At 48.3% G+C, this 22,617-nt stretch overlaps 1 protein-coding gene across 5 annotated transcripts in view; it reads right to left on the bottom strand.

Moving 5' to 3' along the window:
- Nucleotides 1-338: 338 nt before the first annotated feature.
- Nucleotides 339-22,617, bottom strand: part of LOC115143504 (protein kinase C and casein kinase substrate in neurons protein 1-like) — a 54,623-nt gene continuing 32,344 nt past the window's right edge. For 3 of the 5 annotated variants that reach the window (XM_029683992.2, XM_065002017.1, XM_029683993.2), the window contains 9 exons: nucleotides 15,753-15,882; nucleotides 14,163-14,319; nucleotides 10,441-10,676; nucleotides 10,116-10,271; nucleotides 7,228-7,403; nucleotides 7,006-7,126; nucleotides 6,660-6,844; nucleotides 4,957-5,186; nucleotides 339-924 (listed from right to left, as the gene is read on the bottom strand). In XM_029683992.2, the coding sequence (XP_029539852.1) occupies nucleotides 785-924; nucleotides 4,957-5,186; nucleotides 6,660-6,844; nucleotides 7,006-7,126; nucleotides 7,228-7,403; nucleotides 10,116-10,271; nucleotides 10,441-10,676; nucleotides 14,163-14,319; nucleotides 15,753-15,812 (1,461 nt within the window). In that variant the 5' untranslated portion in view covers nucleotides 15,813-15,882 and the 3' untranslated portion in view covers nucleotides 339-784. Of the gene's footprint in view, nucleotides 3,989-4,528; nucleotides 4,589-4,956; nucleotides 5,187-6,659; nucleotides 6,845-7,005; nucleotides 7,127-7,227; nucleotides 7,404-10,115; nucleotides 10,272-10,440; nucleotides 10,677-14,162; nucleotides 14,320-15,752; nucleotides 15,883-22,617 lie in introns of all 5 variants that reach the window. The other 2 variants (XM_029683996.2, XM_029683995.2) reach the window with 2 other exon arrangements.

The following is a 22,617-nucleotide window of genomic DNA, read 5'->3' as shown; positions in this document are numbered from 1 at the left end:
ATCATCATCACAATAGTCATATCAATGTTTTTTATATGGATGTATACCACCCCTCTATCCACAGAATGCATGTACCTATCATCATCACAATAGTCATATCAATCATATCAATTTTTTATATGGATGTATACCACCCCTCTATCCACAGAATGCATGTACCTATCATCATCACAATAGTCATATCAATGTTTTTTATATGGATGTATACCACCCCTCTATCCACAGAATGCATGTACCTATCATCATCACAATAGTCATATCAATGTTTTTTATATGGATGTATACCACCCCTCTATCCACAGAATGCATGTACCTATCATCATCACAATAGTCATATCAATGTTTTGATGAAGAATTTTATTTTGTTGTATGCAGATGAACAGGCACTACAGTTTGTAGAGTAAATAGCTATTATTCTAAACAGACAGACTTCTAGACCACTAGGGATTTCCCACATGTCCGACCACTGGTTCCCCTACATACAGTACGCAAAACGAGGTAAAATGCAAGGTAAATGCATCGTTAAATATGCATGCTCTCTTTCTCTCCCTGTTAGTGTGTGTTGTGAGTATGAGTGGTGGCTCAAGTAAAGCATTTACGGAGTTAGCTAGGCTTGTGTTTCAGAGCTTGCGCTGCCACAACACTCATTTTGAGAGCTGATGGTTAAAGTGTTTTATCCCACAATCGGATGTGTACAGTCCCAAAATGTCCCCCCACAGCCATATATCCCAGATCTCCAGAATAAACTTCTTGCAGCAGAAAATTCAGTTTCCTCATCAATATTTCAGTGGAGGCTCCGCTTTCTGCCTTTTTCTTCAGTGCACTTTGTACTGTAGCTTTTTGTCCCCATGTCAGTAAGAGTACACACCTCTTGTGTTGAGAGAGCAATCAGGGTATTATAGCCTTCACTACCTCCCAGGGTTGCTAAGGAAACGAACACAACAGCTGTGTCATATAACAGTCACACATATTACAAGTATAATCTCTGCTGGATTCACTAGCTCAAAATACAAGGATTGAGATTTAACAGGATTTTGTGCTGCATAGATTCAAATTCTCCCAATTATTTGGAGATGTTAAAAAACATTGAATATACTGATTTGTCTAAATTTTGCCAGTTAAGAGACCAAAATCATTGGCATCAGTTTTCATAAGATTATGTTTAGGATTCAACAGACAGGATAAAAACATAAACAAAGTTAGGTCAATTTGTACAGTAAGCTCACAGTAGAATTCAATGCTTATTTATGGTAATCGAGCATGCAATGACTGTTAGATCAGAGATAGCAAGGTGGAGACTGAGCCGGGACACAGTAAAGGTGACAGGACATAGAAGTTGTATAATAAACTGAAGCCATGGCAACAAAAACAGTTATGGTTACAGTGTTGAGCGAGAGGAGACAGGATCTAGTATCTCCCATGGGGAAGTGGGGCTCTCGTTGGGTTGTTACTGTAAATGTGATCATCCATACAGCAAATTCCCAGAATTAGCTCATATTCCCACATTTCTTTGGCTCCTTTAATTTGGTCAGGGACAGTCCATTTCTGATGACAAGCCTATTTCTGCCCTTGAACAGGCAGTTAACCCACTGTTCCTAGGCCGTCATTGAAAATAAGAATTAGTTCTTAATTGACTTTCCTAGTTAAATAAAGGTAAAATAAAAAATAAAATAAAATTTAAATTCACGTTTCACCATTGATGGAGTAGGGTGGTGTTGGATCAATTTTGTATTTGTGCTGAACCTTTGTGGAGGCCCACGTAGGCTAATTAATGTTTGAACCCTGACCCTTCGAAAAAGCCACTGCTGTAAACATGTAACCAGAAAAAAGGAAGGGGGTGTTGTTCACATGCTCTCACACCTAAACCCAACACATGGTCAGAGGTACTAGAAGTGATGAGTCCAGAAAGCAGTGGGGTCAAGAAATTACAGGCACATGAGGGACATGGTCAGAGGTACTACAACTCAATGCTGCCTTGGGGAAGGTATGTAATTCTATACCAGTGTTTCTCAGGATCCATGGTCCGATGGGAACCGGTCCCTGGGACATTGCTGAGTGGTCCATCAGGTGGTTATCTGACTGACACTGTCACGACTCCTACCGAAGGTGGCTCCTGTTCCTGTTCGGGCAGAGCTCGGCGGTCGTCGTCACCCTTTTCCCTTTTCTGTTGGTTTTGTCTTATTGGTTTCACCTGTTTCTTGTTTAGGTTTTTAGTTGGGCTATTTAAGCCGGTAAGGCCCGCCTGCTCTTTGTGCGGACTTATTTTTCCACTGTGTTTATGTGTGGTAGTGTGTTTCGTTTTGGGTTTTTCTCCAGACTAGTTAGGTCCTGTTTTTTGGCCAATCGTGGATGTGCGCCCGGTATTTGGCGCGTACGACTTTCACTGCCCCCTGCGCCTGACTCTACACCCACTACGCCTGAGTGCGTCACAGACACTGATTTCATCTGATCTTGAGAGCAGGTTTTCAACATAAACAGGCATCCAAGCTTACCAGTCCCTGGGACAACGGTGTGTAGAGAAACACTGTTGTATACCGTTACACTGAACAAGGCTCAACAGTGTAGTACTGCTCTGCTCCGCTCGACAGTGTAGTACTGCTCTGCTCCGCTCGACAGTGTAGTACTGCTCTGCTCCGCTCGACAGTGTAGTACTGCTCTGCTCCGCTCGACAGTGTAGTACTGCTCTGCTCTGCTCCGCTCGACAGTGTAGTACTGCTCTGCTCTGCTCCGCTCGACAGTGTAGTACTGCTCTGCTCTGCTCCGCTCGACAGTGTAGTACTGCTCTGCTCTGCTCCGCTCGACAGTGTAGTACTGCTCTGCTCCGCTCCGCTCGACAGTGTAGTACTGCTCTGCTCCGCTCCGCTCGACAGTGTAGTACTGCTCTGCTCCGCTCGACAGTGTAGTACTGCTCTGCTCCGCAGTGTAGTACTGCTCTGCTCGACAGTGTAGTACTGCTCTGCTCCGCTCGGCAGTGTAGTACTGCTCTGCTCCGCTCCGCTCGACAGTGTAGTACTGCTCTGCTCCGCTCGACAGTGTAGTACTGCTCTGCTCCGCTCGACAGTGTAGTACTGCTCTGCTCCGCTCGACAGTGTAGTACTTGCTCTGCTCCGCTCAACAGTGATTTGTCAAGGATCAGCTAAATGTCATTATTGTGATCCAGTAGGACATGCTGCTGCTGTTGCTCAGGGGGAAAACACCAAACACTGCATAACACTCAACACAGGAGCAATTCACATAGAAAAGATAGAAAAAGAGTGAGAATCTGTTGTACTGTACAGCATATTTAAAACCTTACATGGAATGACAGATGCAAAAAAAAAAAACAGGACTGTACAGTTTCGCATAGCATCCAGGTTGCAAAAAGAATCTGCTAATATTTACAATGCACAGTGCATAGCTTATTCTGGCTATGCAGGCACCATTGACTATACCATATCACTAGGGTTACGAGGGAACATACTTCCATACTGCCAGGTAAATTTCATCACAACCACAGCACAACATTGGAATAGAACACGGCAGAATGTTTTTCCTGCTCGTAGGAGTTGTGGTGTTGTTGGTACACACATACTGCCATGGTTTGACTGTGGTAACAATCCCAGTGTTGTAGCTGATATGTGTTGGTTATGTTGGTGCTGTGTTTGTCTGATGTGGGTCCTAGAGGAGTGTTTAAATAAAGACTGCTCAGTCAGTGTGTTGGTTGGTTGGTCAGGCAGAGAGGGGGAACAGGGAAGCGTTGCTTTGAAGTCTCTGGCAATGTGCAGTATGATTGGACGGTTCAGTCTGGGTGACCCAAGCAACTAGATGGGCTCTACGTAATTAGCAGGATATAAGCCCAACAAAATGGGCTCTACGTAATCAGCAGGATATAAACCCAACTAGATGGGCTCTACATAATTAGCAGGATATAAACCCAACTTGCCACTGTCCAACAGGCCTTTACACCAGCCCTGCTCATCCTCGTCTTCTAGTTTAGTTAGCTCGTCTCCTGTGAGAAAGGACGGAGCGAGAGATGGAGAGGGAGAGATGGAGCAAGAGAGAGAGGGAGAGCAAGATGGAGAAAGGGAGAGCGAGGTGGAGAGAGAGAGCGAGGGAGAGTTGGAGAGCGAGGGAGAGAGCGAGAGAGTGAGAGAGAGCGAGAGCGAGAGATGGAGAGAGGGAGAGCGAGAGATGGAGAGAGGGAGAGCGAGAGATGGAGAGAGGGAGAGCGAGAGATGGAGAGAGGGAGAGCGAGAGATGGAGAGAGGGAGAGTTGGAGAGAGCGAGGGAGAGAGAGGGAGAGATAGAGAGGAAGGGAAGGAGAGAGGGAGACGGAGAGAGATGGAGAGAGAGCGAGAGAGAGGAAGGGAAGGAGAGAGGGAGACATCAGATTGACATACAATTTTGATTGATTTTTGATTATCAACAAACATGAATTCCATTTGAATTCAATTTGAAATCAACCAAACCTTGAAACTCTGTTGTAGATTTTTTGGTTGAAATCTAGGTTATATTTGAGGTGTGTGTGTTAACTTCTTGCAAACTGTACCTCAAACTGATGCCAGTTCATATGCATGCCAGGGCCGTGGATGTTGCTATTGTTTGTTTTCTTTTTGGGATGAAAAAGGTAATGAGACAAAAAAACTGATTTTTATGTTTGGAAACCTTTTATCCTACTGCGGGTTAGTTAGATGATTGGTTTTAAATCATATATATCAAAACAAATATAATTGAAAAGTCCAGTGCACAATTTAGTGTCTTTCTTGTGGTACCCAATAAACAGATTTGGTTTCTAAAAGGTTCACAAGTAGTAGTAGTAGTTGTAGTCGTAGTAGCAGCAGTAGTAGCAGCAGTATTAGTAACGTTATTGTCCCAAATGGGAAATAGATTTTTTGACATAACATTTTCAAAAGATACATGACAAACAGAATCACAACCAAATAGAGTTAGTTAGTTAGTTCTTGTTGGGATGCTCACCTGCTTTAAAGGTGAGTTCATCCTGTTCCTGCCCGTCATAGTCGTACAGCGCCCTCACCCGTACGCCCTTCGCTGACTCATCCTCAAAGGGGTTGGCTCCACCCCCATTGGTGTCTGAGCCTGAGTTTGGCGCGGCCTGCTCATCGTCTGACCACTCTGCCGACTGGTCCTGGGAGGAGTAGGCCTGGTCCTGGGAAGAGTAGGCCTGGTTCTTATCAGAGCTGCTCACACTGTGGAGGAGGAGACGTTTCAACATCCTAGACCATCATCATCATTGTTCGGTTGCAGAAAAGTTTCAACACAAGCTTCCTCCAGTAACTAGGATCACTATTCATCAACATGGTCATCATGTGACCAGCACAGAGGAGAAAGGGCTGAGTGAATTGGAGACCCAAACTGGATGTTTCACTTTTATGAGCTGATCTCTTTATTCATGTCAACCCAGCACGAGAAAACATGCCCCGCCCCCACTTCTCTGTTCTGCTATAATCACATAATAATACTAAAACAACTGGGTGACATCATCTTCTGGCCACTAAACAGCCCTTGTGGAGATATTCCCAAACACAACTGTGACATTTCACAACAGGTTATTGGAAAGGGAAAGGGGATAGCTGGTTAGTTGAACAACTGAATGCACTCAACCGAAATATTGGTCATTTAACCCCATCAGAGAGGTGCGGGGGGCTGCCCTAATCCACATCCTATTGATACTGTAGTTTGCAATAACATCGCATGCTTTGTATTTACGAACGGATAATTAACTTTATATCAACATTAATCATTGCTGCCACCTCCTGGACATTAGATTAGATACATGTTCTAGCCCCCAATACAAGAGGAAATAGTCTTGAGCAAACAACTGATATCATCTGTATGAAAACAGATATAACATCTCATACGCATAATTCATATATTGCCTATTGCACCTATGGGCTGTTCTGGCTCGGACAAGGCATATTTACAATTGAACCCCTTACACATCGGACAAGGCTTACTTACTTACTATTGCACAATGCCTATTACACCCCTGACATCGTAAAATTAGATACATTCTGCTGTTAGTATTGATAAAACATGAAAATGGTCTCTGTGATGACACTCACAGTGACTCTACATGTTAGAAAGGCATGTTTGTTCTACTACAGAAGGTGGAGAGACCAACCTGCCCCTGTCTGAGAGACCAACCTGCCCCGGTCTGAGAGACCAACCTGCCCCGGTCTGAGAGACCAACCTGCCCCGGTCTGAGAGACCAACCTGCCCCGGTCTGAGAGACCAACCTGCCCCGGTCTGAGAGACCAACCTGCCCCGGTCTGAGAGACCAACCTGCCCCTGTCAGAGAGACCAACCTGTCAGAGAGACCCCTGGTCTGAGAGACCAACCTGCCCCCGTCTGAGAGACCAACCTGCCCCGTCTGAGAGACCAACCTGCCCCCGTCTGAGAGACCAACCTGCCCCCCGTCTGAGAGACCAACCTGCCCCCGTCTGAGAGACCAACCTGCCCCCGTCTGAGAGACCAACCTGCCCCGTCTGAGAGACCAACCTGCCCCCGTCTGAGAGACCAACCTGCCCCCGTCTGAGAGACCAACCTGCCCCCGTCTGAGAGACCAACCTGCCCCCGTCTGAGAGACCAACCTGCCCCCGTCTGAGAGACCAACCTGCCCCCGTCTGAGAGACCAACCTGCCCCTGTCTGAGAGACCAACCTGCCCCTGTCTCCAGCCGGTGCTGCCACATGGTTCGGTGCTGCCACATGGTTCGGTGCTGCCACATGGTTCGGTGCTGCCACATGGTTGGGTGCTGCTGTCACGCTAGTCAGCATTATACCGTCTGCCCCTTTCTTCGACTTCTCTCGTTTGCTGATCATGTGAGTGAGCTCTGGATTGTACTCCTGGAAGGAAGGAAGGTGGGGAGCAAGCCAGTTACAAGTCAATTCCTAGTTTTTCCCCTTCAGTCAATGGAGGAAGTGAATTGAAATGAATTCCATGAGTTGAAAACGATCAATTAAAACACACGCATTGTTAGGCTAACTGGGAAGAAGTGGTTGTGTACCTCAAACTGGGGCCAGTTCATATGCATACCAGGGCCGTGGTTGTTGCTGAACCACTTCAGGTCATCTTGTGCACTGGCAGAGGTGATGTTGTGTTCCAGGTCTCTGTACACTGTGGCGTAACTGAAGACCGATAGAGAGAAGTTACAGCTCTATTCTGACACATTCATCTTGACTCAGTGTATCATAATGGTGGTGCCCAGGTGCTGTGAGTATGGACCTACCTTTGGTTCTCGGTGAGGTTGAGGTGTCGTTTGATGTCCAGCAGCACCTCCCTGAGGAAGCTCAGTCTCTTCTCCTCAAACTGCTGACACGTGTCAAACACTGTCTCCATGTTCTCCATGTACTGGGGCGTACACTTCCTCAGCTCATCCAGAGTCTTCTCATACTTCTCCTTAGCCTGCATGGTGAAGATCAGACAGAGAGTATGTTAATAACATGTAAGGGATAAACAACCACACAGGCTGTACAGTTGAGAGCTGAGGGTCCGTTGACCCCCACAAAGCGGGTTATGTGTTTTAATGTTTCAGAGCCCTTTCAGAATGTGTTTTAATGTTTCAGAGCCCTTTCAGAATGTTTATTTTAATGTTTCAGAGCCTTTTCAGAATGTGTTTTAGTGTTTCAGAGCCCTTTCAGAATGTGTTTTAATGTTTCAGAGCCCTTTCAGAATGTTTATTTTAATGTCAACATTTTACACCTTAAAACCTTTTGCGACTCTAGAGGCAGTATTTTCATTTTTGGGAAAAAAACGTTCCCGTTTTAAACGGGATATTTTGTCAGGACAAGATGCTAGAGTATGCATATAATTGACAGCTTAGGATAGAAAACACTAATGTTTCCAAAACTGTAAAGATATTGTCTGTGAGTATAACAGAACTGATGTTGCAGGCGAAAGCCTGAGAAAAATCCAATCCGGAAGTGCCCCATATTTTGAAAGCGCTGCGTTCCAATGAGTCCCTATTGAGCTGTGAATGTGCTATCAACCAGCTTACACTTTCTACGTATTCCCCAAGGTGTCTACCGCATTGTGACGTAGTTTTACGCATTTATGTTGAAGAATAGCCGTAGGCGGCTACATTGCGTAAGTGGTCACCTGATGGCTCCCAGGGTGACTCTCGCGTAAAATACAGAGGTAGCCATTACTCCAATCGGTCCTACTGAAAAACTAATTGTTCCGACGGATATATTATCGAATATATATTTAAAAAACACCTTGAGGATTGATTATAAACAACATTTGCCATGTTTCTGTCGATATTATGAAGCTAATTTGGAATATTTTTCTCTGTTTTCGTGACTGCAATTTCCGGGCGATTTCTCAGCCAAATGTGAAGAACAAACGGAGCTATTTCGCCTACAAAAATAATATTTTTGGGAAAAAGGAACATTGGCTAGCTAACTGGGAGTCTCGTCAGTGAAAACATCCGAAGCTCATCAAAGGTAAACGATTTAATTTGATTGATTTTCTGATTTCCGTGACCAAGTTACCTGCTGCTAGCTGGACAAAATGCTATGCTAGGCTATCGATAAACTTACACAAATGCTTGTCTAGCTTTGGCTGTAAAGCATATTTTGAAAATCTGAGATGACAAGGTGATTAACAAAAGGCTAAGCTGTGTCTCAATATATTTCATTTGTGATTTTCATGAATAGGAATATTTTCTAGGGATATTTAGGTTAACAGTGACTTTTATTTTTCTTCCTTCTTACATGTTTTAGCTTCTGCATAGCAAGGTCTTTACGAGCTTGAGGTTACTGAGAAGTGGTGATGATTGATGTTGACCAAGGATGAATGATAATTAGTTATCCTCTCAGTAGTTGTAAGACAGTATTATATAACTTGTGCAATGGTTTGAATGGGTCAAGGGGAAGCAAGGCTGTGATATCATTCCAGTGGGCTCAGCAGAGTAAAGTCCACTTTACCAGTGGTTCCCAAACTGTGGGGCGTTCCCCCTGCGTCGGCATGGAGGGGCGCCCCCCCCCCCCCACACACACTTATGTCAGTCATCAGTCATTGCATACCTTCGAGAGCTATTTACAACTTGTCAGAAATGTCCAGCTCAATTAGCCCATGTCAGCTAACGTTTTTTAGCTAGGTTTTTTTGCCCATCGATTTTGTTGTAACGTTTGAGTCACTCAAATATCACATGAATACACATGAGACATGGCCAAATGTTTCGTTTTGCAGGAAATAAGCCAACAAGAGGGCTGTGAACAGTTTGTGCCATGAATAGTGCTTGTGCCCATAGAAATAGGTGTGGCGTGCTCGCACAGGTGGCGGAGAGGGATGTTCCCCAATGCTGGAAGGGGGGCCTGAGTGTAAGAGTTTGGGAATCCCTTCACTATACTAGTGAATAGATAATCACTGGGCCAAGATCTTTAACTGGTCAGGACACATGGTCAAAAAAACTCCTGGAACTAGTAATGGCAATAGGATGAGAGGCCTCCCTATCATGAAGAGACGGAGGAAGAGGAGGGTGAGCAGTGGAGGGTCTGGGCGGTAGGGGCCTGGGGAGTAGGGGCCTGGACAGTAGGGACCTGGGGAGTACGGGCCTGGGGAGTAGGGGCCTGGGCAGTAGGGGCCTGGGCAGTAGGGGTCTGGGGAGTAGGGGTCTGGGGAGTAGGGGTCAGGGGAGTAGGGGTCAGGGGAGTAGGGGTCAGGGGAGTAGGGGTCAGGGGAGTAGGGGTCTGGGGAGTAGGGGTCTGGGCAGTAGGGGTCTGGGGAGTAGGGGCCTGGGGAGTAGGGGCCTGGGGAGTAGGGGCCTGGGGAGTAGGGGCCTGGGCAGTAGGGGCCTGGGCAGTAGGGGCCTGGGCAGTAGGGGCCTGGGCAGTAGGGGCCTGGGCAGTAGGGGCCTGGGCAGTAGGGGCCTGGGCAGTAGGGGCCTGGGCAGTAGGGGCCTGGGCGTAGGGGCCTGGGCGTAGGGGCCTGGGCAGTAGGGGCCTGGGCAGTAGGGGCCTGGGCAGTAGGGGCCTGGGCAGTAGGGGCCTGGGCAGTAGGGGCCTGGGCAGTAGGGGCCTGGACAGTAGGGGCCTGGACAGTAGGGGCCTGGACAGTAGGGGCCTGGACAGTAGGGGCCTGGACAGTAGGGGCCTGGGGGTCTGGGGAGCTCACCTTCTGAGAGTCCTGCTTGCACTTGTCCACCTTGTCCAGGAGCTTCTTCTGCTGGTCGGCTGTGACTGAGGTGTCTGCCTTGCTGTTGGCCTCTCTGCTGGACGCCACCTTCTCCTCCTTACACGCCAGGTGGTACGTCTTCTTGGCAGTCTCAAGCTGAGGAGAGAAGATATGGTATATTTTTGAAGGATATTTACACTTTTGGAGGTATCATTTCAATGCAAACTACTTCAAGGTTACAGCAGAGCGTGGTGCATGTTCTGATTTGGTCCAGATCTCTACAGCAATGCTCAAGTGTACAGTTGTTCAGGTGGTTGCCCCTCACCTCCTTGAGCTTCTTGGCCCATGGTTTCTGGGCCTTCTTGAACCCCTCCTCTGCCTCTTTGGTTTCCTTGAAGCCTCCCATCATCTGTTTGTGGTAGGAGTCCTTCTGCCAGTTCTTCACCTTCTCAAAGTCATTGTTGAGCAGTCCGTTCTTCACATCCTGGTGCAGCTCACTCACCTTCTCAGCCTCGGTCATCATTGCCACCCAGGCCCTCTCCACACTGCCGTACTGGGGCCCTGAGGGAGAGGGATAAGAGGTAGGGTTAGAAGAAGGAGAAGAGGGGCATGGTTAGAGGGAGAAGGAGAAGAGGGTCAGGGTTAGAGGGAGAAGGAGAAGAGGGTCAGGGTTAGAGGGAGAAGGAGAAGAGGTAGGGTTAGAGGGAGAAGGAGAAGAGAGGGTTAGAGGGAGAAGGAGAAAGGTAGGGTTAGAGGGAGGTAGGGTTAGAGGGAGAAGGAGAAGAGGGCCAGGGTTAGAGGGAGAAGGAGAAGAGGGCCAGGGTTCGAGGGAGAAGGAGAAGAGGTAGGGTTCGAGGGAGAAGGAGAAGAGGTAGGGTTCGAGGGAGAAGGAGAAGAGGGTCAGGGTTAGAGGGAGAAGGAGAAGAGTGCCATGGTTAGAGGGAGAAGGAGAAGAGTGCCATGGTTAGAGGGAGAAGGAGAAGAGTGCCATGGTTAGAGGGAGAAGGAGAAGAGGGCCATGGTTAGAGGGAGAAGGAGAAGAGGGCCATGGTTAGAGGGAGAAGGAGAAGAGGGCCAGGGTTAGAGGGAGAAGGAGAAGAGGGCCAGGGTTAGAGAGGGAGAAGGAGAAGAGGGCCAGGGTTAGAGGGAGAAGGAGAAGAGGGTCAGGGTTAGAGAGGAGAAGGAGAAGAGGGTCAGGGTTAGAGGGAGAAGGAGAAGAGGGTCAGGGTTAGAGGGAGAAGGAGAAGAGGGTCAGGGTTAGAGGGAGAAGGGTTAGAGGGAGAAGGAGAAGAGGTCAGGGTTAGAGGGAGAAGGAGAAGAGGTAGGGTTAGAGGGAGAAGGAGAAGAGGGCCAGGGTTAGAGGGAGAAGGAGAGGGAGAGAGGGCCAGGGTTAGAGGGAGAAGGAGAAGAGGGCCAGGGTTAGAGGGAGAAGGGGAGAAGAGGTAGGGTTCGAGGGAGAAGGAGAAGAGGTAGGGTTCGAGGGAGAAGGAGAAGAGGGTCAGGGTTAGAGGGAGAAGGAGAAGAGGGTCAGGGTTAGAGGGAGAAGGAGAAGAGGGCCAGGGTTAGAGGGAGAAGGAGAAGAGGGTCATGGTTAGAGGGAGAAGGAGAAGAGGGCCAGGGTTAGAGGGAGAAGGAGAAGAGGGTCAGGGTTAGAGGGAGAAGGAGAAGAGGGCCAGGGTTAGAGGGAGAAGGAGAAGAGGGCCAGGGTTAGAGGGAGAAGGAGAAGAGGGCCAGGGTTAGAGGGAGAAGGAGAAGAGGGTCAGGGTTAGAGGGAGAAGGAGAAGAGGGCCAGGGTTAGAGGGAGAAGGAGAAGAGGGCCAGGGTTAGGGAGGGGAGGAGAGAGGGAGAAGAGGGGCAGGGTTAGAGGGAGAGGGAGAAGAGGTAGGGTTAGAGGGAGAGGGAGAAGAGGGCCAGGGTTAGAGGGAGAGGGAGAAGAGGGTCAGGGTTAGAGGGAGAAGGAGAAGAGGGCCAGGGTTAGAGGGAGAGGGAGAAGAGGGCCAGGGTTAGAGGGAGAAGGAGAAGAGGGCCAGGGTTAGAGGGAGAAGGAGAAGAGGGCCAGGGTTAGAGGGAGAAGGAGAAGAGGTAGGGTTAGAGGGAGAAGGAGAAGAGGGTCAGGGTTAGAGGGAGAAGGAGAAGAGGGCATGGTTAGAGGGAGAAGGAGAAGGGGGTCAGGGTTAGAGGGAGAAGGAGAAGAGGGTCAGGGTTAGAGGGAGAAGGAGAAGAGGGTCAGGGTTAGAGGGAGGGAAGGAGAGAGAGGTAGGGTTAGAGGGAGAGGAGAAGAGGTAGGGTTAGAGGGAGAAGGAGAAGAGGGTCAGGGTTAGAGGGAGAAGGAGAAGAGGGCCAGGGTTAGAGGGAGAGGGAGAAGAGGTAGGGTTCGAGGGAGAAGGAGAAGAGGGTCAGGGTTAGAGGGAGAAGGAGAAGAGGGTCAGGTTTAGAGGGAGAAGGAGAAGAGGGTCAGGTTTAGAGGGAGAAGGAGAAGAGGGTCAGGGTTAGAAGGAGAAGGAGAAGAGGGCCAGGGTTAGAGGGAGAGGGAGAAGAGGGTCAGGGTTAGAGGGAGAAGGAGAAGAGGGCCAGGGTTAGAGGGAGAGGGAGAAGAGGTAGGGTTAGAGGGAGAGGGAGAAGAGGGCCAGGGTTAGAGGGAGAAGGAGAAGAGGGCCAGGGTTAGAGGGAGAAGGAGAAGAGGTAGGGTTAGAGGGAGAAGGAGAAGAGGTAGGGTTAGAGGGGAGAAGGAGAAGAGGGTCAGGGTTAGAGGGAGAAGGAGAAGAGGGGCATGGTTAGAGGGAGAAGGAGAAGGGGGTCAGGGTTAGAGGGAGAAGGAGAAGAGGGTCAGGGTTAGAGGGAGAAGGAGAAGAGGGTCAGGGTTAGAGGGAGAGGGAGAAGAGGTAGGGTTAGAGGGAGAGGGAGAAGAGCGCCAGGGTTAGAGGGAGAAGGAGAAGAGGGCCAGGGTTAGAGGGAGAAGGAGAAGAGGTAGGGTTAGAGGGAGAAGGAGAAGAGGTAGGGTTAGAGGGAGAAGGAGAAGAGGGTCAGGGTTAGAGGGAGAAGGAGAAGAGGGGCATGGTTAGAGGGAGAAGGAGAAGGGGGTCAGGGTTAGAGGGAGAAGGAGAAGAGGGTCAGGGTTAGAGGGAGAAGGAGAAGAGGGTCAGGGTTAGAGGGAGAAGGAGAAGAGGTAGGGTTAGAGGGAGAGGGAGAAGAGGTAGGGTTAGAGGGAGAAGGAGAAGAGGGTCAGGGTTAGAGGGAGAAGGAGAAGAGGGCCAGGGTTCGAGGGAGAAGGAGAAGAGGGTCAGGGTTAGAGGGAGAAGGAGAAGAGGGTCAGGTTTAGAGGGAGAAGGAGAAGAGGGTCAGGTTTAGAGGGAGAAGGAGAAGAGGGCCAGGGTTAGAAGGAGAAGGAGAAGAGGGCCAGGGTTAGAGGGAGAAGGAGAAGAGGGCCAGGGTTAGAGGGAGAAGGAGAAGAGGGTCAGGGTTAGAGGGAGAAGGAGAAGAGGTAGGGTTAGAGGGAGAAGGAGAAGAGGGCCAGGGTTAGAGGGAGAAGGAGAAGAGGGTCAGGGTTAGAGGGAGAAGGAGAAGAGGGTCAGGGTTAGAGGGAGAAGGAGAAGAGGTAGGGTTAGAGGGAGAGGGAGAAGAGGTAGGGTTAGAGGGAGAAGGAGAAGAGGGTCAGGGTTAGAGGGAGAAGGAGAAGAGGGTCAGGGTTAGAGGGAGAAGGAGAAGAGGGTCAGGGTTAGAGGGAGAAGGAGAAGAGGGGCATGGTTAGAGGGAGAAGGAGAAGAGGGTCAGGGTTAGAGGGAGAAGGAGAAGAGGGTCAGGGTTAGAGGGAGAAGGAGAAGAGGTAGGGTTAGAGGGAGAGGGAGAAGAGGGAGGTCCATTTGTATTTTGAGAAACAGATGGTATTACTCTGACTCAATGAATATCCTGCACATTGCATTCACTGTACTCCCATGACAAAACTAGAAGGAGTTTATAATTTTTTTAAAGCATGCTCCTACAGATGGCAATATAACTATTCCAATCCACTGTGAGCTGCTGGGTGTGTCTCCCCTTCTCCCCTCGTACCTTTATCCACCAGCTGTCTCCATCTCTTAGACCAGTCGGTCAGCTGCTGGCTGTAGGCCTTCTCGATTTTGGCTCGCTCTTGTATACAGTTCATCAGGTCATTGCAGAGCCGGTGGCCATCATCAATCCGCTTCACAGCACGCTTATAGTTTCCCACCTTTCATAGGTACCAGAATGAGAGGCATTTCAATTACATTCAAAACATTCCACCTTAAGAATGTGGCGTTCCACGAACAGTGGTGTCAGTGTCTCCCTACTGAGTGATCATTGTCATGCCACCTTAAGAACGGTATTGTCAGTGTCTCCCTACTGAGTGATCATTGTCATGCCACCTTAAGAACGGTGTTGTCAGTGTCTCCCTACTGAGTGATCATTGTCGTGCCACCTTAAGAACGGTATTGTCAGTGTCTCCCTACTGAGTGATCATTGTCGTGCCACCTTAAGAACGGAGTTGTCAGTGTCTCCCTACTGAGTGATCATTGTCGTGCCACCTTAAGAACGGTATTGTCAGTGTCTCCCTACTGAGTGATCATTGTCGTGCCACCTTAAGAACGGTATTGTCAGTGTCTCCCTACTGAGTGATCATTGTCATGCCACCTTAAGAACGGTATTGTCAGTGTCTCCCTACTGAGTGATCATTGTCGTGCCACCTTAAGAACGGTGTTGTCAGTGTCTCCCTACTGAGTGATCATTGTCGTGACCCCTTAAGAACGGTGTTGTCAGTGTCTACCTACTGAGTGATCATTGTCATGCCACCTTAAGAACGATGTTGTCAGTGTCTCCCTACTGAGTGATCATTGTCATGCCACCTTAAGAACGGTATTGTCAGTGTCTCCCTACTGAGTGATCATTGTCGTGCCACCTTAAGAACGGTGTTGTCCGTGTCTCCCTACTGAGTGATCATTGTCGTGCCACCTTAAGAACGGTGTTGTCCGTGTCTCCCTACTGAGTGATCATTGTCGTGCCACCTTAAGAACGGTATTGTCAGTGTCTCCCTACTGAGTGATCATTGTCGTGCCACCTTAAGAACGGTGTTGTCAGTGTCTCCCTGAGTGATACAGTGAGGAGCAATAAAATAAATGAAAACAAGAGACAGACAGAAAAGGACACAGCTAGACATGGACACTGACACAAAGGACACAGCTAGACATGGACACTGACACAAAGGACACAGCTAGACATGGACACTGACACAAAGGACACAGCTAGACATGGACACTGACACAAAGGACACAGCTAGACATGGACACTGACACAAAGGACACAGCTAGACATGGACACTGACACAAAGGACACAGCTGACAAGGGGAAAGGACAACGAGGAACACAGCTACTCTATATCTAACAGAAAGCCTTCCTAAAGGGTTTAGGCCATTTTTAAAGGAGCCCAGAGTCTGAGGTTCCTTCATCAGTAGCCCTAGTCAGCGGCCTGTCACGCTGCCAGCTCTGCTGCATAGCCAAAAGAGGGTGACGCAGTGCCAGCAAAGTGTGGACACCTGGAGTTTCTGGTTCAAATCCCAGTTCCACTGAAAGGGATGCATGTTTGACTACATATTAATATATCTCCAAACAGGTGTGGTCTGTTCTCACCTCCCAGAAGCTGTCTGTGCCATCCTCCTGGCTGGCCGACTCATCATAGGTGCCCGACATGATCCTAGATTTGGCAGAGAGGACGTGAGGAGGTTTTAGGAGTCTGCAAAGGAGTCTTGGTCTTCAGGCACTGAGTGAAGGAGAAAGAGGATAATTAATAATAGCAATACAATGTGGTCAGCTGCATTCATCCAAACTACAAAAAATACAGCGAAAGGCCATTTCAGAGATTTGCTGTGGGAATTGAAAACAAACTATTAAAGTTGTCCTTCTTTATACGTGTAAACATTAGATCCCTTTAATTCATAATGCCATCAAATAACATTCAGCCCAAACAGATGTGAGACAACTGATGATTGAAGAGCAACAGAAGCTACAGCCCTCCCTCTGTTCTGTTCCTGGTACAACAGTCCTCCCTCTGTTCCGGTGCAACAGTCCTCCCTCTGTTCTGTTTCCGGTACAACAGTCCTCCCTCTGTTCTGTTTCCGGTACAACAGTCCTCCCTCTGTTCTGTTTCCGGTACAACAGTCCTCCCTCTGTTCTGTTCCCGGTACAACAGTCCTCCCTCTGTTCTGTTCCCGGTACAACAGTCCTCCCTCTGTTCTGTTCCCGGTACAACAGTCCTCCCTCTGTTCTGTTCCCGGTACAACAGTCCTCCCTCTGTTCTGTTCCCGGTACAACAGTCCTCCCTCTGTTCTGTTCCCGGTACAACAGTCCTCCCTCTGTTCTGTTCCCGGTACAGCAGTCCTCCCTCTGTTCTGTTCCCGGTACAGCAACCCTCCCTCTGTTCTGTTCCCGGTACAGCAACCCTCCCTCTGTTCTGTTCCCGGTACAGCAACCCTCCCTCTGTTCTGGTACTGGTACAGCAACCCTCCCTCTGTTCTGGTACTGGTACAGCAACCCTCCCTCTGTTCTGGTACTGGTACAGCAACCCTCCCTCTGTTCTGGTACTGGTACAGCAACCCTCCCTCTGTTCTGGTACTGGTACAGCAACCCTCCCTCTGTTCTGGTACTGGTACAGCAACCCTCCCTCTGTTCTGGTACTGGTACAGCAACCCTCCTCTGTTCTGGTACTGGTACAGCAACCCTCCCTCTGTTCTGGTACTGGTACAGCAACCCTCCCTCTGTTCTCGTACTGGTACAGCAACCCTCCCTCTGTTCTCGTACTGGTACAGCAACCCTCCCTCTGTTCTCGTACTGGTACAGCAACCCTCCCTCTGTTCTCGTACTGGTACAGCAACCCTCCCTCTGTTCTCGTACTGGTACAGCAACCCTCCCTCTGTTCTCGTACTGGTACAGCAACCCTCCCTCTGTTCTCGTACTGGTACAGCAACCCTCCCTCTGTTCTCGTACTGGTACAGCAACCCTCCCTCTGTTCTGGTACAGCAACCCTCCCTCTGTTCTGGTACAGCAACCCTCCCTCTGTTCTGGTACAGCAACCCTCCCTCTGTTCTGGTACAGCAACCCTCCCTCTGTTCTGGTACAGCAACTCTCCCTCTGTTCTGGTACTGGTACAGCAACCCTCCCTCTGTTCTGGTACTGGTACCCCATTTCTTGATTTATTATCTTTCTATATTTGTTCAGTTTCTCTCTGCATTGTTGGAAAGGGACCGTAAGCAAGGATTTCACTGTTTACACAGCATGTGACCAATATGTCATTAAAAAACACCTCAGACTCCACAAGGAATGATTTGTCTCAGAACAAAATAACAGTCTATCCATGCTCAAACGTTAAGTGTTTCTAATATTAAACCAGCGCTGAGTAGAAAGGGTAACATGCTAGTATGGAGAATGGTTTCCACTAACGGTGTTGTGGCTAGAGAGACCACCGGCTTGTTGGTTGAGTCCTTAATCAAGGCAAATATCATATTCTGCCTATGGCAGTAGAGCCTACAACTTCCAGATTGTACTCCAAGAGAGCGACCGGATGTCTCCTTCACATCCGATACAGCAACCCCTCATCAGCCATGCAATCACCTTGATGGCAGTCTGCTACCAACAATAACAATGTATTTTAATTTGTTAAAATGTAACCTTTTATTTAACTAGGCAAGTCAGTTAAGAACAAATACTTATTGACAATGACAGCCTACCCCGGCCAAATCCGAACGATGCTGGGCCAATTGTGCACCGCCCAATGGGACTCCCAATCACAGCCGGATGTGATACAGCCTGGATTTGAACCAAGGACTGCAGTGACACCTCTTGCACTGAGATGCAGTGCCTTAGACCGCTGCGCCCCTTGCGAGCCCAATAACAATAACACATCTTCACCAAACCAAGACCTGTATGTCTCATTTACAGCAACGACCTGTAACTATTCCCCAGGTCGTCGCTGTAAATGAGAATGTGTTCTCAGTCAACTTACATGGTAAAATAAGGGCAAAATTAAAATCCACATATTTTAAGCCACTCCCGAGGACGAGGGCCCTGTGACGCTGCCTCGGAGAGACAATAGAGGGCTCTGCTTTAGAGTGGGGGTGGGGGCACTGCATGGGTATTTGGGTCACCTCAGCCGTCCTAAATTAATGGCTGGGAAAATACTTTCGACAATTGGGAGAAGGAGAGAGGGAAAACGAGAGAGAGAAAGAGAGCGATACAGACTTCAAAATGCAGTTTCTCCCCAGACAAAACGTGAGCCGAACGGCTTTGGTTGAAACACAAAAAAAGTCTTCGGCTGCATGGGGAATGTGTGAGAGCTGGCTGTGCACCACAGTTGGTTAATCCATCAAGAGGAGGCTTTTGTTCTAGTGTAGGACAGTCCTGTCTGGGAACAAGGCTAGATGGTAGTGTATACACACACAAACACCACCTCACGCCTCCTCACCCGTTACTATCTTTCTGGCAGACAGCATATTTCTACATTCTTCCTGTCCTAAACCATTGTAATATGTACAGAAATCAATACTTGAAATTGATCACAATTCTAATGTATTAAGGCCTACTAGTCTTTTACACAAAAGAACACATCGAGTCAGCCCAGTTAAACTCTAACACACCTAAGGTGATGAAAGCAGTAACAAACCATTCTTGCCGTCTCATCAAAATCACCATGGAAAGGAACATGAAGTACCTTTTTCTCCTGAAGAAGATCACAACACACATTTCATTAGGGCTCTCCATCTCCACACACATAACCAAATATACACACACACACACCAGCACATCAACCAACTGCAATAACCAGGCAGTGAGAAACCACTCTAGGCTATAGCCAAGACAAAGGACCGCAAATGAATGCACCCAAAAAGAGGGGCGCAGGCAGACTACCTCCGTCCGTTCCGTCCTAACAACAAAAGCCTTACCCCCAGTCCTCCATTAGCAGTGAGACACGACGGCTAGCTACAGATACAGCTCCAGCTCTGAGGCACGTGGGCTCCACTCCTCTCTCTCCTCACACTCTTCTCTCCTTCCGCCCCTTTGTTTTTGTTCAGCTCAGAGCCCCGTTTTCTCAGACAGCTGAGCTCTCGCATAATCACATCATACACCGTCAACAAACATAGACACGGTCTTATCCAAGAGCACAGACACTTCTGTCCAAGCAACGTGTTGAGTGAAAGCGTGTGTGTGTGTGTGTGTGTGTGTGTGTGTTTCTCAATGACTGAGTGATAATCCTCTAGTGTTTTGCTTGAATGGTTCAGTCAAGGAGGAAGAGAAAAGAGACTCTCAGAGGGAGACGGTGGAGGAGGAACGAGGGATGAGGAGAAGGGTGGGGGGAGGAGGAACGAGGGATGAGAAGAAGGGTGGGGGGAGGAGGAACGAGGGGATGAGAAGAAGGGTGGGGGAGGAGGAACGAGGGATGAGAAGGGTGGGGGGGGGAGGAGGAACGAGGGATGAGAAGGGTGGGGGGAGGAGGAACGAGGGATGAGAAGGGTGGGGGAAGAGGAACGAGGGATGAGAAGGGTGGGGGAAGAGGAACGAGGGATGAGAAGGGGTGGGGGAGGAGGAACGAGGGATGAGAAGAGTGGAGGGAAGAGGAACGAGGGATGAGAAGGGTGAGGGGAAGAGGAACGAGGGATGAGAAGGGTGGGGGAGGAGGAACGAGGGATGAGAAGGGTGGAGGGAAGAGGAACGAGGGATGAGAAGGGTGGGGGGACGAGGGATGAGGAGAAGGGTGGGGGGACGAGGGATGAGGAGAAGGGTGGGGGGACGAGGGGTGAGGAGAAGGGTGGGGGAGGAGGAACGAGGGATGAGAAGGGTGGGGGGACGAGGGATGAGGAGGGGGTGGGGGGGACGAGGGATGAGGAGAAGGGGGTGGGGGTGATGAGGGGGTGTACTAACCATGGCATCATGAGGGCACAGGATTGCATTGATTGATAGGACTAGAGACGGTGAGGGTTAAAGGAGAGACAGGGAACATGGAGGTGGGGAAATATAGTGTGAAGAGCCTCTGATGTGTAGCTAGGGAAGAGAGTGAGACACGGTGAGGAGGAAACAGAGAACAGACAGAAATGGAGAATACAGGAGTAGAAGGTAGAGGTGATTGAAGATGGAGGGAGAGAGTAAATTGTACAGGTGTGACCTTCACGACAGATGCCTGCCTACATTGAGACCCAGTCACTGGCCACTTTAATAAATGGATCACTAGTCACTTTAAACAATGGCTCTTATTACACATCTTACATTACTCACATCATATGTATATACTGTATTTTATACCATCTACTGCACCTTGCCTATGCCGCTTGGCCGTCACTCATCCATATACTTATATGTACATATTCTCATTCACCCCTTTTAGATTTGTGTGTATTAGGTAGTTGTTGGGGAATTGTTAGATTACTTGCACTGTCGGAACTAGAAGCACAAGCATTACGCTACACTCGCATTAACATCTGCTAACTATGTGTATGTGACTAATAACATTTTATTTGATTTGATGTAATAGAGGGAAATGGCATGTATTATTATTATCATTATTATTATACAAGAGGTTGACTCCACTTCAAGAGAAAAATAGAGTGTATTATCAATCTCATCTAATATTCAAAGGCGGATTTGCGAGTTGCCATGCAGACAGAAAGCCAATAATAAAACCCTGATTTGAATATTCATGAAGCCAAGAGAGCAACTCGGTGCTATGATGAGACAGCCATACGTGAGGGTGATCAGCAGCCAGGAAACTCTGGCAGCACATTGCAGAACAAAGGGTAACATGACGATGCTTTTACAACAGCTGATAGACCTGTGTAATATCATGCCATTCCTGTGAATGTAACCAGTAGTGCTTTCCTGTGTAGCCCGAGTTGCTAGAGAGGAGGGGATGAGATGGGATGTGATTAAACGTCACTGGGTAGGGCGCTAGACAGAGTGATGCTGAGCAGGGCAGGACAGGGGAGGGCAGTGGTAAAATAAGGGGGCCACAGCTACAGCTCCCAGCTAGCCACAGTAAAATTCCACTGCAGTAAAGGACAGGTCCTCTATATCTCAGAACCCATGGCAGCACCACAGCTATTCATCATAAACACTCAATGTGCTGCCTACACATCTCTCTGACTGCAGGCACTAGAGTACAGGTCGAGGAAATATTCAGGAAACAACCGAACTGCAAACTGATAACAATAACTTTATCTTAGGGCTTTTAAAGTCCAAATGTAGTCCTATTCTCTTAAAGAAAGCTATTTTCAAAACAACTGAATGAATTCCTGTTATGTCCAGTTCAAAGGAGTATTTCACTGTACTGCTGACATTTACATAAAACACTCCCTCAATCTATGTGCTTAATTTCCCTTGAAGGTAACTGTGTAAGTCCCAATTCCACTGGGCCATACCAACTAAGTCCCAATTCCACTGGGCCATACCAACTAAGTCCCAATTCCACTGGGCCATACCAACTAAGTCCCAATTCCACTGGGCCATACCAACTACACAGCATTTATTGGAAATGGAAACCTACGAAAATATAGGCCTATTTGAAATTTGAAATCCTCCAGGTAACTTAAGCCAACTGTTAACCTACAGAGTACGAAACATGAATGCAAACATGCTTTCTGCGGTCAGGCTACTAAGGTACCTTGACAAATGATGACATGATGTCTGTGGTTGTACAGTAAATCGAACATGTCCTGGTTTGATTAGATATGAATCATTTGTCATTGTTACCCTGAGACTGCCTTGTGTCTGAATGGTGGCGTAAGCTACAAGAGTATGTCAAAGCAGGCAGGCTCAACACTGATTCATATTCGTTAGGCCAGTGGTTTGTGCATTGTATTCCACTTTAAAACAGGTGTAGACTGACCAACCGTCCTTCTGAAGCACTACTGTGAATGGCCGTAAGATGTCATCTGTTGAAATGGCTGTCGTCCATTCTTGACACATTGGACTAGTTCATATACTGTAGCTTTATAACAACGTATAACGTAACATTAATAGTGATACACTCCAAGGTCATGAAGAAATGGAAAGCCATCATACTATCGAATGTTTCTCCCCTGGCTAAGAAATGAGAGAGAGAAGTACCCTCATTCATTCACTTATTCATTCGTGTCACTCTGTAAACCAAACAGAAAGACAGACAGAAAACACCACTGTGCTAGCTGTGTCAATACCTGATGTCTTCATCTACACCCGGAGCAGTATTCAGTACTCCAATACAAAGCATGTGTGTGAAAGGCTTCTAAAACAGTGTCCAGCGAAGCGGCACTGCCAGGGAAGACATGAAATATCGTTACACCGACAGCAACAAGAGGTTTTCAGTCTGACAGAGGTGGTAAGGAAGCTATTTCAAATAGGCCTACCTATAACGCACCCAATGGGAGTGGAGACCTAGTAGATCTCCGAAAATACCCTCACCCAAAGATAACAGACACACACATACACGCATGAACACGCACGCACCCACACACACTTTCCTCACTGTCTCGGT

This window comes from Oncorhynchus nerka, linkage group LG15 (genome assembly GCF_034236695.1).
Source record: "Oncorhynchus nerka isolate Pitt River linkage group LG15, Oner_Uvic_2.0, whole genome shotgun sequence".
NCBI lineage: Eukaryota > Metazoa > Chordata > Actinopteri > Salmoniformes > Salmonidae > Oncorhynchus > Oncorhynchus nerka.
The sequence above is the reverse complement of the archived record's forward strand: the minus strand, read 5'-3'. Positions and strand labels throughout refer to the sequence as shown.